Below are 16823 nucleotides of genomic sequence, written 5' to 3' on the forward strand. Positions count from 1 at the left end.
GTATTGAAGTCACTTGCATTGTAATATTTACATTCACCCCACCTTCTCAGTGGACTGGATTTGTCTAACATTTTTGTGTTGCTGACCTCTCCTGTAAATCTTGTTTCCTACATAGGGTTACTACTGGACTGGCAGTGCCTTGCTGAAGATGCACGACTATAGAGTAGCTCATCAGTATTTCTATGAAGGGCTAAACATCCTGGACGCCAGTCGGGACCAGTCTCAACATGAAATTGCAGATTTTATCGTGGGAATACTGACAATGTGTGGTGTGTTGAATCTTGTGTAGTGTTCTCCAAACCCTCCATTCATGGATTTAACTGGGAGCACTCTGCTTACTAAATGGCTAACTGTGTAACAATATCAGAAATGATTTAAATGTGATATGTGAATAATGGAATGTAAAAGAAAATACATACTGTGGTAGTATGCTACAAATCACTGACTCGGCCTGAGCTAGGCTAGCATGGGCACTTCTGAGCATTACACTGGAGGAAGTTAGTAAAGACCTGAGAAAAGTTACAGAATTTTATGAAGGAAACAGAACTTGAGTTACGAGGAGAAAGTAAACTATTTTGGACCGTTTTCTGAACAGAGCAAGTTAAAGATGACATTAAGTGGCTTTCAAGATTTTTAAGAAGCTTTGGGTCTATAACTAGAAACCATTAATTCAAAATTATTGACTAAGATACAGGTGGAAGTGTGGTTTGGGGATATCAGACAGGTGGGGGGAGGGAGAGTGAGTGAGAGAAGTTGAGGTTGGAGAGGAAGAGTGTGAAGGAAGCTGGGTTTTGGTTTGGACCTCTGTGAGAAGTGGGGAGGGGCTTGCTGGAGATGGGGAAACACAAATAGTAGATGGACTATATCATATGACTGGTAGAGTCTGCTCTACATTTGATATGACGGTGATCCTATCCGTTGATTCCCTGAGAGACCAAACATCTGGCTATGCCAGCCTTCAATCTATTCAACAATGGAGTTTCCACAACCATCTGGGGTAGAGAATTCTGAATGCTCATAGTCCTTTGAGTGAAGTCATTCCTTCTCATCTCAGTACGAACTGTTCAGTCCCTTATTGTGAGACAGTGCCTCTGTTTTAGATTTGCTAACCTGCAGAAATAATATGTGACCCTGTAAAATATTTTTACTGAGTTAGACCTTTGTTAGGATGTAATAGAAGACCACCCAGCCCATTGTATCTGTACCGGCTCTCAAACATAGATGGAACATAGAACATTACAGCACAGTACAGGCCCTTCGGCCCTCGATGTTGTGCCGACCTGTCATACCGAACTCAAGCCCATCTAACCTACACTATTCCATGTACGTCCATATGCTTGTCCAATGACGACTTAAATGTACCTAAAGATGGCGAATCTACTACCGTTGCAGGCAAAGCATTCCATTCCCTTACTACTCTCTGAGTAAAGAAACTACCTCTGACATCTGTCCTATATCTTTCACCCCTCAATTTAAAGCTATGCCCCCTCATGCTCGCCATCACCATCCTAGGAGAAAGGCTCTCCATATCCACCCTATCTAACCCTCTGATTATTTTACATGTTTCAATTAAGTCACCTCTCAACCTTCTTCTCTCTAATAAACAGCCTCAAGTCCCTCAGCCTTTCCTCGTAAGACCTTCCCTCCATACCAGGCAACATCCTAGTAAATCTCCTCTGCACCCTTTCCAAAGCTTCCACATCCTTCCTATAATGCGGTGACCAGAACTGTACACAATACTCTAAGTGCGGCTGCACCAGAGTTTTGTATAGCTTCACCATAACCTCTTGGTTCCGGAACTCGATCCCTCTATTAATAAAAGCTAAAACACTGTATGCCTTCTTAACAGCCCTGTCAACCTGGGTGGCAACTTTTAAGGATCTGTGTACATGGACACCGTTTTGATATGGTGCCAATCTCCTGTACTTTTCCCATATCTGTCCACATTATTTCTGTTTGAATAATTATCACATGCCCTCTTGATTGCCTCAATTAAATCTACCTCCACCACACTTCCACTTTGTTAGTGTGGGAGTGCGAACGGATGACCAAGGGAGAAAGAAGAGAGGAACTGTCTTGTGGATTGGAAGAGAAGTGGTGTAGAAGTGAGCATTGGGCGTTGTGATGTTTGGGGTTATAGTGAAGCTCATCAGCCAGAAAGGGAGAGATGACAGTGAGAGTTTTTGGTTCCAACGATTTGATTTTTTTTTAAAGGAAGTTTCAGTTCTGTGCCAGACAGAGAGAAGATTCATTACCATTTAAGAAAAAAGGAGAAGGGTTGGTTTTTGATTGATCTTGGTCCTGTTCAGACAAAGGTTGATACGGAGGCAATGTTCGCAAGCACTTGGCAATCATGATGGTGCCTTGCAAGCTGTTCACAAACTGTACCTCTAAGTTATTGTGCAACTGATAACTGAAAGTTATTAAGCATTGAGATAAACAAGCTGCATTTAACAGAGATAGTTTAGAATTGACTTTATTGTTAGCTTTTGCCTGTTTGCTGCTCTGTTGAGAAAGGGGCCTAAAGCTTGTCAAAATATTAACCTGACCAGCAAACAAACAGCTGGATGAGTAAGGAGGGGTTTGAAATTTCTGTTGTGCACTGTGTGTTGTAGCCAAGGTATAGCAGTGCCAGTGTTGGACCGGTGTGGACAAGGTCAGATGACACCAGGTTATAGTCCTATATAAACCTGTTGGTGACTTGTGATATTGTAGCCAAAGGCACTCTGTTCCATTCCAAACCCTAAACAGCGCAAAGAGCTCAGAGAGGTGATTCTGTATCTCAATGCTTTTCTCAATGTGGAGTAAGGGTTATCAAACATAGATTTCACTCCCTTTCCCACAACCCCAGCAAATCAGGTTGTTGAATTACTTTGTTGCAACTTTTGCTGAAATGAATCACTATTAGCTATTTTTGTTGTGATTTCAATTGGTTTTCCTTTCGAGTCTATTGTACAGTGACTTGCTAAGGTGGCAGCATTGTATTATCACCAGCAAGCACTACCTAATACAAATAAAACCACTTATGCTTGCATGACAGCGTACATTAATGACAAATTTAGGATGTGTGAATTTTAGATCATTAGTTTAACTGTTAACCATACTTTCACAGGGACCGACAGCCACTTTCTTGAAGTCTTAAAATGGAAAGACTACAATTCCACAATTTGGCAAATTGTTGTTGAAAAAGCTGCGAGAAAAAATTTATGGAAGGTGAGCAGTTACTTAAAGTAATGCTGATTAAAATTGAAACTTGTCTGAATTAAAACAGCTTTAATATTGTAGAGAGCAAATGATGGCATTTATAGCATAGAAGAGTCATTTAGCCTTCGTACCAATGTAGCTACTTTGTAAGAGCTTTCCAATTAATCTAATTCTTGTCAGCGTGATGTTTTCAATGAGGCTGTTGAACATTTGAAGTCACGGGGATCAGATATTCATTAACAGAGCGTGTACAACGGTGTTAAGATTTGAGTCAGATGGGTTTTTGATAGACAAGGGAGTTGAGATCTACAGGCAGAAGAACAAGCAAGTGAAGTTGAAACTACATCTGAAATTTGAAATTATCAAATGGTAAACTGGGTTCAAATGGCCATTAACTGCTCTTAAGTCCTATGTTCTTGATCAGACACTTTAATGGTCATACCTAGCTACTGCATCCAACCTTTTGGAGATAGAAACCTGTTACAATTACAAGCTCATGAACTTACATTTTTAAGAATCCAACACTCTTTACAAATTGTCAATGCTTATGCATTTCTCCCACTCTGGACTTGACAGTCCACACATTTTTGCATTTCATGATAATACTGAAGTTAAAACTGTGAGGGGGATTCAACTGACTTGTATCTAGCGAATTATTTTAACTTTATTTACTTGCCCAGTTGTTTTTCCATTGCACGAAAGATACTGGTATAGCCCCTTTACTTTGTGATCTTAGCTGTACAATTGAAGATGTTGGACATACTCAGCAGATCTGGCAGCATTGTGGAGAGGGAAGCAGAGAAACTGTTTCAGCTGGATGCAATTAAGAAGGATAATATGCGGAATTAGTTTTCTATGTTGTTGGAAAATGATAAAGATTTTTGAAAACTGTTATGCAATGACAGAACTTTGATTAAATTGCTTATTAACATCGATCATACCTGCAAGCCCAGCTTAATTCAATAGCCCAATCAGTAAAGTGTCAACCTGGCAGACCAGGCTAGTATTGTAATGAGTTCCTTATGCTGCCATTTCCTTGGACCTGTTAAAGTTCTTTTTTCCAAATACTTCTTTTCCTCAATCCTGTAATCTACTTCTACTGCTGTTTCTGCTAAGGCAATACATATCCTGACAAATATCCTGTTCTGGAAAATGAAACTTTCCCCTTCATCCTTTTTATCAAGGATTACATTTGTAGCCTCTAATTACCAACTAGCAAAAATAGCTTTCCCATTTTAATTTATTAAAAGCTTCAATAATGTCAAACACTTCTATTAGATCTCCTTTTAGGTCTGTCTGTTTTAATGTACAGTAACCCAATGTCTCTTGGTAAGTAAAGCCCCTCAACCCTGCCAGGTTTCTTTTACTCATGCATGGGTGCCGGTGGCTGGCTCAGCATTTATTATCAATCCCTAGCTGTTCTTGAGAAGGTGATGGTGAGCCACCTTCTTGAACTGCTGCAGTCCATGTGCTATTGTCTCAGCAATTAATTTCTGCAACTTCCTCATGCATTTTCCTTTTTCTAGAAGTAGGTTCTATATTCTCAATACAGTTTAAACATTGAATTATGAGGACTGGTTGCATAAATGTGGTTTCTATAACCTTGATTGCAAATGTGTGATTGATATTCTAATTGTAAAGTATTAATGATTAATGATAGAAGTGCTTGAAGGGTAGACTATAACCCTCTCGTCCCTTCCTCCACTAGTTAAGACACAGGACACATTTTGCTTATGAAAGGAACGAACAGAAACATATTTCCATGGATGTACAAAGCAATGCAGCAAGTAATTAATCTAGTTTATTGGGAAGTAATAAGTGCACGGACTTAATTTTTATTTTAAACTTTTCTTTCCTAGGCTCTTTATCTTGTCTTGTGTGATTTGGAGTTGATGCCTGGTAACGAATACAGCGCTGCACAAATCTCCCTTAAAGAACTATTTGTGGTATGCATTTCAACGTGGAATTTATCACTGGGAATGTGTTATGCTTGCTAATTAGTTTCCTGTAGCTTTACTTGAAAGGAGTAAGTTTTTTTTGTGTATAAAACAAAACGAACATGATCTGATGTGGCGTCAGAGAAAAAAAAAATGCATTTGTGTAGCACCTTTCATGACCACATGATGTCTCAAAGCATCTTGCAGCATATTAATTACTTTTGAAGTGTAGTCACGATTAAAATACAGAATACATAGCAACTGGTTCAAACGTAGAAAACACTCATCAATGGTAATGTACTAATAATCAAGAAATTTTTTTTAATGCTGACTGTGGGGTACATATTGACTGGGTTATGTTATGGAGCTCCTCTACAATTGTTATTGGCCTGTATTCACTAGAATTCAGGAAAGTGATAAGGGATCTGATTGAAATGTATGAAATTCTAACAGGTCTGGTCAGACTAGATGCATGGAGGATGTTTTCCGTAGTTGCCAAGTCTAGAACCAGGCGACATAATCTCAGGATACAGGGTAGGATTGGGATGAGGAAAAATAATCATTCAAAGGGTGGTGAACCTATGGAATTCTCTACCACAGAAAGCTGTGTATATGAGGTCACTGAATAAATCCAAGAAAGAGATGGATATATTTTTAGATTTTGAATGCATCATTTGCCTATGAATCAAGTAGGAATAAGGTGTAGAGATAGGGGTAGGCCACGATCATATGGAATGGTGGAGCAGGCTCGAAGGGCAGTATGGCCTACTCCTGCTCCTTGTTTCTGTATTTCCATGTGGAAATGGTACCACCCTCACACTTTGAGCCATTTTCTTGCTGTTTGTTTTGAGTTCTCTTGTCTTCATTCAATGTGCATGTTTTCCCCAGAATATTTCACACAAGGATAAAGTTTTTGAAACTTGTCCTTTAGTTCTTATCTTCAACTGAACAGAAACGGTTAGAAGTTGAGGCAAGGTTGTCCATCTCTGCTGTGCATTGGTGCTTGAGCATCCCGGGAAATGAGGTTTACTATAGATTCTCGGGCTGCTTTATTCAATTTGGTCCAACAGTTGCAGCTCTGGTAAAAATGAAGTCAAGTTTCTAGGTGAGCTTCTAAGGAATGTTGTAAAGCAGGGTTCAAACACCCAGAGAAGCTCATCTTGCCCTATATTCTGTTAAAAGGCCTTCCAATCTGTTATAAAGGAGTGGTTAAAAGAAAACTGGATGCTCTTTTTATAATCAACAAGTAATATTTATTTAGCTAACTCTAACAGTGAACAAACAAACGAAACTATTAACAAATGAATAAACCCTTCTATCTACTAACTGTTCCTGAATAAAACAAGACTGTAATGATACACTTTTACAATAAGTGCAAGATTCACTTATATAAAGAAGTTAGAATGTAGTGACTCAAAGTTACAGCAAGGTTACATCTTCTGGAATGTTCGGTGTCTACTTCGCTGAATTCTTTTGTCAGGAATGCTTCCTCATTGAATACTTCTGTCAGGAACACCTTCTCTGTCAAATTCTTTTGTCATGAACATTAACTGTTTATTCCATAGGTGCCTTTAATTTAGATGGTGGACCTTTCTCCAAACCTTAAAGAACACTGGCTGTCACAAAATTCTCTGTTTGAGCTGAGAGCTGTTCTCTTGGCAGATGACAGTTGACTCTCCCCCAATTTTCCAAATGCCCTCATCTTTTATACCCTTGATGACATATCAATTTCTTAGAGTAGGATTGGTCCAATGTTGTCAAAACCATTAAATTTAAATTGGTATCTAAGGGCCTAATTTAAATTAATTAGCTCAATTTGAAAGCCTGTTGTCTAGGTAAAAATGCTGCTTTGCCTGCTAACAGTATAGCCTTTTGATTCAAATGTTTTAATTCAGGTGCTGTGTTTACCTGCAAACCCACAGACATCCTTTTTGAATCTCTTAAGCATAGAAAACACATCATCCTTTAAAGGGACTGTGCACTGCTTTTCCCGTAGTATTTTACAAGCACCAACATTTTACAAGCACCAAACTGTAATATCCTCCCTTCCAATCCACAGGCACTCTACCCAACTTTGCAACACCTCTCTTCTCCCCCCGCGCTCCTCCCCCCCCCACCCGCTGTCATTCTGAAAAGATGGCTTCACTATTTTTCTTTCCTAAAAATTAATGCCATTATTGCTAGATCCATGTCTCATTAATCAAGAGTTACATACCTTGTACTAATCCTACATACCTACAATAATTGAACGCTACCATTTCTATCTTATATAAATATTTATCTTTTAAACCCATGATGAAGCAACCGCAATAACATTTTCACGATCCACAACGTCTACAGTTTATAAATTAAGTGCTTGTAAGACTGCAACGAAATAATCTAGTGTTCTTGTCCTTAAATCTTACCAGAAATATCAAAGGATTGTGATCAGTATACACAACCGTCTCTAATGCTTTTATTTGCACATAGACATTAAAATGTTGCAAGGTCAGTACCAAACTCAATAACTCTTTTTCGGGCGGATATTGAGTTTTTTTGATAAATAACCGATTGACCTTTCAATTCCATAATTATCCTTCTGTAACAACACAACTCCAAACCGTGCATCGCTTGCATCGATGGTGATTTTGAAAGATTTCAAAAAATTTGGGGTGGCTAAAACTGGTGTAAACACTGCTTTTGAATAGCGAGTTTTGAGAAGATTTGTAGCTCAGGTTGAGGTTCTGGATGTAAGTTTGCTCGCTGAGCTGGAAGGTTAGTTTTCAGACGTTTCTCACCATTCTAGGTAACGTCATCAGTGAGCCTCCGACGAAGCGCTGGTGTTATGTCCCCCTTTCTATTTATAATTAGAAAGCGGGACATAACACCAGCGCTTCGTCGGAGGCTCACTGATGATGTTACCTAGAATGGTGATGAAACGTCTGAAAATTAACCTTCCAGCTCAGCGAGCAAACTGACATCCACTGCTTTTGAATTCTCAAATGCCCCTATCATTGTTCTATCCAACAAAGTTTTGTGTTTTTTTTTTATAGATCTGTCAACAGCACGACAATTACTAAAGTTTGGTACAAATTCCTTGTAGAATCTGCTCAATCCTAAAAACCATAGCACTTCCTTCTTTGAGGATGGTCTTGTAAATTCCTCCAATATCTCTGTGATGTTCCTCAGTGTTATACATCCATGTCCAGTGTTGTGCCCTAAGAACGTCACTGCACCTTCGCAAATTCTATTTTTGCCAAGGTTATGACCAACTTTGTCTTCCATAGGCTCTCGGAGTTCTGCCAAATGCTATATGTGATCTTACCACGAATGGATAAAGATCACTAAGTCATCCAAATAGATGGCACAATTAGTCAATCCTGCCACAACTTTGTTCATAAGTTTTTGAAAAGTGGCTGGTGTGTTCTTCATTCCAAAGGGCATGACTTTAAACTGATATAGCCCATTTAGGATTACAAAAGCAGAAACTTCTCTTGCTCTTTCCAACAAAGGTACTTGCCAGTAACCATGGAGTAAGTCCAACTTTGTGATATAAGTGGCTTGTCCTACTTTTTCTACACAATTCTCCAACCTTGGAATTGGATATGAGTTGGATTTTGTTTCAGTATTGACCTTCTGATAATTTCACAAAATTGTTTAAGAACCAATGTGGTCAACAAACGCCACTCACTTTGACTTGGCTCTATGATGTCTTCTTGGAGCGTCACTTCCACTTTCATAGAACATAGAAAAGTACAGCACGGTACAGGCCCTTCGGCCCACGATGTTGTGCCGTGGAATAATCCTAATCCAAAAATAAAATAACCTAACCTACATTCCCCTCAATTCACTGCTGTCCATGTGCATGCCCAGCAGTCACTTAAATGTCACTAGTGACTCCGCTTCCATGACTACCACTGGTAAACTGTTCCATGTGCTCACAACTCTCAGGGTGAAGAACCTCCCTCTGACGTCTCCTCTATACCTTCCTCCTAACACCTTAAAATTATGACCCCTCGTGGCAGTCAATCCTGCCCTGGGGAAAGGTCTCTGGCTATCGACTCTATCTATGCCTCTCATTACCTTGTACACCTTCTGTACTTGTGCTGGGTCAAGAGGATTAAGCCTGTAGGGGTGTTGACTTAACAGAACAGCATTCCCTACGTCAACCTCATGTACCATGATATTAGTCCTCCCCTGTTCTATTTCCATATATATCCTCATATCACTTTAACAAGTCTTTCAATTCAGTTCTGTTTCTCAGACAAATAGCTCACTACCTTATCCTGTTCCTTAGGACTTCCTCATTGTGCAATTTATTCTGATGCACATCAAAATCCACATCATCTCCATTTGATTCCTCACTCTGAGTGGCAGTAACTAAATACCTGTTTCTCCAGTTCCCCATCCCTATCATAGTAGTGTTTCAGCAAGTTGATAATTTTTTTTTCCTATCTGGCATCTTTACCAGATAATTCACCTGACTTAACTTCACAATTTGATATGGACCATGAAACCTCGCTTTGAAGGAATCTCCCTGCCACTGGTAACAGCACCTATACTTTATCCCCACAGGCAAATATATGAAACTTAATTTCTTATCTGCTTCTTGCTTCATTACGTGCTGTGCCACCTTCAAATGTTGTCTATCTAAGTCATACTCTGTTTAATCTCTTTAACCTTCCTCTCACCTCAGATTATCCAACTGTACGATCTCTGACTTCAAACCTATCAACTTTACCTTAATTAATTTTAAAGGCTCTCTTACTTTGTGCCCAAACATCAATTCAAATGGAGTAAACTGAGTTGATTAATTTGGAGCATCTCTAATAGCAAACAATATAAATGGATTACCTTTATGCCAATCATTTGGGCAATCTAAACAGTAAGCCTTTAGCATTGTCTTTAGGGGGTAATGCCACCTTTCCAATATTCCTTGGGTTTCAGAATGGTACACTCTGGATTTAAAGTTTTTGGTGAGTCAATTATCCGTGACCTCCTTAAATAATTTGGCAGAAAAATTGGGCCCTTGGTCTGACTGAATCCCCTTGGGTAATCCATAACGAATAAAGAAAGCAAGCAATTCCTCCACAACCCTTTTTGCTTTGACATTCCTTTATGGGTAGCAAATACTGGTTTCCACTTTTGGTTTTAGCAAGGGGACCGACGCAATCAATCATAACACGTGTGAAAGGTTATTCAAATGTGGGAATTGACATCAAAGGTGCTGGTTTTATTACACCAAAATTCGACTGCATCTTTATGTAATCCAGGCCAATAGAAATGATTCTGTATTTTAGCCCAAGCCTTCCTCACTCTTAGACGACCTCCTGCAGGTAATTTGTGTGCTACCCACAATACTTGCTCCCTGTATTCTACCAGCAATACAATCTGGTGAACTTCTGCCCAATTCTTATCTGCACTAACCTGCCAAGGTCCCTATTTCCACCTTTTAAGATTTTTAAGAATTTTTAAAATTTAAAATTTTAAACATTTCATGCTCTGGAATACATTCTGATTCCTTTTACAAGTAGGCTTTATGATATAAATTCTTTATCGTCTCATCTTTTATTGTCGGTCCATTAATCTTTTCAAACTAAACACCTCTGACTGATCCTCTACCTGCTTAGGCTTTTCCCCTATCATTTCATCACGGTGTCAGCTAACTGGACCGTAACTCTTTCATCTTTCCCTACTTGTTTTAACTTATGGCTGTGGGATCTTGTCACCACAGAGTCTGGAAAAACATCTAGTGTATTTCCTTTTGGCTCCTCAGTTCCATGGTTTTCTTTTGGCCACCCGACTACAATGGGCATCACTCCCACCTTTGATCAGCTATGTTGTTTCCATGAACAAACTTTATTCCTGGAGTAGCCAATCTTTCAATCACTCACACTATCACTTCCCCAATCTTGATTGGATTTCTAGCCTTATCTTACACAGTGGAACACTAATTCTCTCTCCATTTCTTCCACAGACTGCACTCATTCTGAAATGTTGCCCGAGAATGACAAATACTGTCATCTCTTACTCTTAGAGACTGATCCATATCTCTAAATATGTTAACTTCTTTACCTATTCCCCCTCTTCTACCTGAGTAAACTTTACCCACATAGGTGAAGTCTTTGAAAAAAATTGGGCATTATCTTACTTTCTAGACCATGATTAGGCTATGTACTCTCCTGCAGCTCCTTGACTTTTCTTGGGAATAGCTTCACTACCTTAACTAATCTCACTGGTTTAGCCTCTTTTATGACATTCTTTTTCCCAGTGCTTCTCTTAAACCACCAACACTGACTATGTGTGTCCTACCTTATTGCAATGGAAACACCTGAGGTCTTCCAAGTCCTTTTGACCCTCTTGGGTTTCTGTTTTCACATGTGGTAAACTGCTCCCATTGTAATCTCCTTCTTTCTCAATTTCTAGCCCTCACAAATGAAATTGCTGTCAGAAGTTAGATTTCAAATTTATGCGCTAAAGTGTATTTGCCTGCCGTTTCTTCCTGATGTTTTAACATTCTGTTCCTCAACGGGAGTTCTTTTCATGTCTGGAAGTGAGTCCCTAAACTACTCCAACAGAATAACATCTCTAAGATCCTCATGCATCTTTTCTATTTTTAATGCTCTCACCCATCTACCAAAGATGCTCTGTTTAATTCTTTCAAACTCTATATTGGTCTGATCTGGTTCCTTCCTATTAATTCTGAACTGTTGTCAATATGCTTCTGATACCAATTGTTAGGTGCTCAATACAGCTTGTTTTACTCCTTCATATTCTCTTGACACCATAAGACATAGGAGCAGAAATTAAGCCATTCAGTCCATCGAGTCTGCTCCCCTTTATGGCTGATAAGTTCCTCAACCCCATTCTCCTACTTTCATCCTGTAACTCTTGATCCCATTGATAATCAAAAACCTATCTATCTCAGTCTTAAATGTACTCAGGCAGGGAGGACACGATAAGGTAAGGGAACAGTGGTTTGCTAAAGAAATTGAATCTCTTGTTAAGTGAAAGAGGGAGGCTTATGTGATGATGAGACGAGATGGTTCAGGTGAGGCGATGGAGAGTTACAGATGAGCGAGGAAGGATTTAAAGAGAGATTTAAGAAGAGCAAAGAGGGGACATGAGCAGACATTGGCAGGTAGAATAAAGGAGAACTGTAAAGCTTTCTATAGGAATGTGAGGAATAAGAGGATGACTAGGGTAGGAATAGCGCCAGTCAAAGACCGAAGTGGGAAGTTGTGTGTGGACCCCGTGGAGATCGGAGAGGTGCTAAATGATTATTTCTCGTCTGTTTTCACTGAGGAACAGGAGAATATTGTAGAGGAGATGACTGAGTTACAGGCTACTAGAATTGAAAGGATTAAGGTTAGTGAGGAGGAGGTGTTATCAATTCTAGAAGGTGTGAACGTAGATAAATCCCCTGGGCCGGATGGGATTTTTCCGAGAAAGGGAAGCTAGGGAGGAGGTGGTGGAGCCTTTGGCCTTGATCTTTGAGTCCTCATTGTCTGCAGGTTTAGTACCAGAGGACTGGAGGATTGCAAATGTCGTGCCCTTGTTCAGGAAGGGCAGTAGGGATGACCCAGGTAATTATAGACCTGTGAGCCTTACGTCTGTTGTAGGAAAAGTTTTGGAAAGAATTATAAGAGATAGGATTTATAATCGTCTAGCAAGCAACAATTTGATTGGAGATAGTCAGCATGGATTCGTCAAGGGCAGGCCGTACCTCACAAACCTCATTCAGTTTTTTGAGAAGGTGACCAAGCACGTGGATGAAGGAAAGGCAGTTGACATGGTGTACATGGACTTCAGTAAAGCCTTTGCTAAGGTTCCACATGGTAGGCTGTTGGAGAAAATACGGAGGCACGGGATTGAGGGAGATTTAGCAGTTTGGATTAGAAACTGGCTTTCTGTAAGAAGGCAAAGAGTGGTGATTGAGAGAAAACATTTAGCCTGGAGTCCGGTTACTAGTGGTGTGCCTCGAGGATCCGTATTGGGACCACTGCTGTTTGTCATTTTTATAAATGACATGGACACAGGCATAGGTGGATGGGTTGGTAAGTTTGCAGATGACACTAAAGTTGATGGAGTGGTAGACAGTGTGAAAGAATGTTGCAGGGAGACTTGGATAAACTGCAGAATTGGGCCGAAAGGTGGCAAATGGAGTTTAATACGGATAAATGTGAGGTGTTTCACTTTGGGAGGAATAATAGGAAGGCAGAATACTGGGTCAATGGAAAGATTCTTGGTAGTGTGGATGTGCGGAAGCATCTTGGCTTCCAGTACATAGATCCCTGAAAGTTGCCACCCAGGTTGATAGTGCTGTTAAGAAGGCTTTTACGGTGTGTTAGGTTTTATTGGTAGAGGTACAAAATGCTAGTGCAGCCTCACTTGGAATATTGCGTGCAGTTCTGGTCGCCCCATTACGGGAAGGATGTGGAAGCATTGGATAAGGTGCAGAGGAGATTTACCAGGATGTTGCCTGGTCTGGAGCGCAGGCTCTATGAAGAAAGGCTGAGGGACTCGAGTCTGTTCTCATTGGAGAGAAGGAGGTTAAGGGGTGACCTAGTAGAGACATTCAAGTTGATCAGAGGATTAGATAGGGTGGACAGTGAGAGTCTTTTTCCGAGGATGATGACTTCAGCTTGTATGAGGGGGCATAGCTACAAATTGAGGGGTGATAGATTTAAGACAGATGTCAGAGGCAGGTTCTTTACTCAGAGGGTGGTAAGGGCGTGGAACGCCCTGCCTGCCAATGTAGTTAACTCTGCCACATTAGGGGCATTTAAACAGTCCTTGGATAAGCATATGGATAATGATGGGATCGTGTAGGGGGAGGGGCTTAGATTAGGTTCACAGGTCGGCGCAACATCGAGAGCCGAAGGGCCTGTCTGCACTGTATTGTTCTATATTCTGTGTTCTATGTACTCGATGACCTGGCCTCTACAGCCGTCTGTGGGAGTGAATTCCATGGATTCACCACTCTCTGGCTGAAGAAGTTTTTCCTTATCTCCATTCTAAAAGGTTTTCCCTTTTCTAAGGCTGTGCCCTCAGGTCCTAGTCTATCCTTACCAATGGAAGCATCTGCTCAGCAGCCACTCTGTCCAGGCCATTCAGTATTCTGTAAGTTTCAATTAGATCCCCCCCACCCCGCCTCCTTCTGAACGCCAATGACTATAGTCCCAGAGTCCTAAAATGTACCTCATATGTTAAGCTTTCCATTCCTGGGATCATTCTTGTGAACCTCTTCCGAACCTGCTCCAGGGCCAGTACCTCCTTCCTGAGATATGGGGCCTAAAACTGCACACTATACTCCAAACGTGGCCTGACCAAAGTCTTTTAAAGTCTCAATTGTACATTCCTGCTTTTATACTCTAGTTCCCTGAAAATAAATGCCAACATTGCATTTGCTTTCCTGACTACTGACCCCGCCTGCAAATTTACTTTGAGAGAATCCCGGACAAGAACTGGCAAGTCTTTTTACACTTCAGACTTCTGAATTTTCTCACCATATAGAAAATAGTCCATCCTTTTATTGTCCTTACCAAAGTGCATGAACTTTTGTCGGGAACATTAACTATTTGTGCCATAGGTACCTTTAACTTATGTGTAGCTTACTCTGAGGCTTAGAGAATTCTAAGAGAGACAATGATTCTTTCTTTTCGATCTGAGAGCTGTTCTCTTAGCTGATGACAGTTGGCTGTCTCCCGATTTTGCAAATGACCTCATCTTGCATACCCTTGATGATGTGTCAATTTCTTATAGGGTTGGTGCTATGTTGTCAAAACCATCAGGTTTAAATATAATTGTCTTTTGGAATCCGAGGGCCTAATTTAAATTAATTAGCAAAATTTGAAAACCTGTTGTCCAGGTTAAAATGCTGTTTTGCCTGCCAACGGTCTACCCTTTTGATACAAATGTTTCAATTCAGGTGATCTGTGCACCTGCAAACCCACTGACATTCTTTTTGAATCTCTAAGCATTGAAAAGGACATCATCTTTCAAAGGGAACATGTACTGATTTCCCCATAGCATTTAACAAGCACCAAACTGTAATGCCCAACCTTCCAATCCACAAGTACTCTATTGAACTTTGCAACATTGAGGAGCTGAGGCCCTCAATTTTTTTTTTAAGTGAAGGCATTAAAAGATATAAGGCAATTCAATAGATAATTGTTACAGCATCAATATTTTTCATTTGAGGTCAAAATGGCAGGGGAAGCATTTATATGAAACATTTTCAAGAATTTTTGAGGTATGTGCAATTACAAGGCAGTTGATTTAGGGTGAAGATTTTCATTATCAGAAAGGCTTAAGTAGGTTCAGGAGCTCATTCAGCCCTTTAGACCCACTCCATTATTCAACATGATCAGTACCATTTTCCTGCAGTATTTATATTTGTTGATTTTAATACAGAGAAATTAGTCAATCCCTGTCTCATGCATACATGCTCAATAACTGAGCCTCAACAGAGTAAGGAGCAGGAAATTCCAAATATTCACTACCTCTGAGTGAAGAGATTCTCCCTCATCCTAGTCCCTTACTTTAACTCTGCTTCCTGGGCCTAGAACCCAGCCTTCCTTCATCTACCCTTTCAATTCCTGTGAGCGTTCTGTACATTTGAATGAGATCACCTCTCAAATTTCTAAATTCCAGAGAATATAGGGCCAGAAATTGCTGGAAAAACACAGCAGGTCTGGCAGCATCTGTGGAGCACAATCAGGATTAACGTTTTGGGTCGAGTGTACCTTCCTCAGTTCTGCATCCACTGTTCTCTCAGTTTCCATTATCTAGATAAAACCAAAGTTGCTGGAAAAGCTCAGCAGGGCTGGCAGCATCTGTGAAAGAGAAAACAGTGTTAATGTTTCGGGCCCAGTGACCCTTCCTCAGAACTTCAAACTGAAGTTCTGAGGAAGGGTCACCGGACCCGAAACATTAACTCTGTTTTCTCCTCCACAGATGCTGCCAGACCTGCTGAGCTTTTCCAGCAACTTTGATTTTGATCCTCCATTTACAGCATCCGCAGTTCTTTTGGATTCCATTAACTGAATGATCTGGACACTTCTTATTCGGTATGAAATGATGTTTACCTTCCATGTTAGTATTCTTGCACTTGTCCTCAGGACTGCAAAACAAAAAAAATCTTCAACTTTTTTTCCCTTTTCTGTGCTTTCAAATGGTATTTCAGTTAGGTTTAATACATAGAAATAGCCCCCGAACTTAATTTTTAATAAGAAGATTGAACAGTACAGCACAGGAAAAGGCCCTACTAGTTAATCTCCTGTTGCACACAATAAATTGAGTTCAAATGTACATTTCATATTAAGTTGTAAGAAGGGCTGAAGATAATTGAATTAAAGCATATGGTTATAATTCAGTTGTCAGTTAGCAAATGGACAAGCAGACCAGGTGGAGCATTGGAAGTTTGTTTGCTTTCAGATGAAGGAGTGGGGAAGTTCAAAAATAAGGCAGCACAACACCACAGTTGACAGGAGGATTGTAGTGACAGAATGTTGACTTATTTTTATAGGAGCAGCTTCTGTTGTGTATGTGGACGTAATTTAGAATATAATGATGTGAAAAGACTTGTAGTTTGAGCGGATGGCCTGGGGTTCCTGTTCTACTGTTTTGCTTTCCTTAGCTAAAATTAGCTTGATGGGCACAAAAAAAACACTGAATTTTAAACTTCGTTTGCATTTAGTA

At 40.1% G+C, this 16823-nt stretch overlaps 1 protein-coding gene across 3 annotated transcripts in view; it reads left to right on the top strand.

The window, feature by feature from the left end:
* Window positions 1–16823, top strand: part of LOC125451825 (TPR and ankyrin repeat-containing protein 1-like) — a 93365-nt gene that overhangs the window by 25575 nt on the left and 50967 nt on the right. For all 3 annotated transcript variants that reach the window (XM_048529451.2, XM_048529453.2, XM_048529452.2), the window contains exons 5-7: window positions 116–269; window positions 3113–3213; window positions 5064–5150. In XM_048529451.2, the coding sequence (XP_048385408.2) occupies window positions 116–269; window positions 3113–3213; window positions 5064–5150 (342 nt within the window). The remainder of the gene's footprint in view (window positions 1–115; window positions 270–3112; window positions 3214–5063; window positions 5151–16823) is intronic.

This window comes from Stegostoma tigrinum, chromosome 5 (genome assembly GCF_030684315.1).
Source record: "Stegostoma tigrinum isolate sSteTig4 chromosome 5, sSteTig4.hap1, whole genome shotgun sequence".
Lineage (NCBI taxonomy): Eukaryota > Metazoa > Chordata > Chondrichthyes > Orectolobiformes > Stegostomatidae > Stegostoma > Stegostoma tigrinum.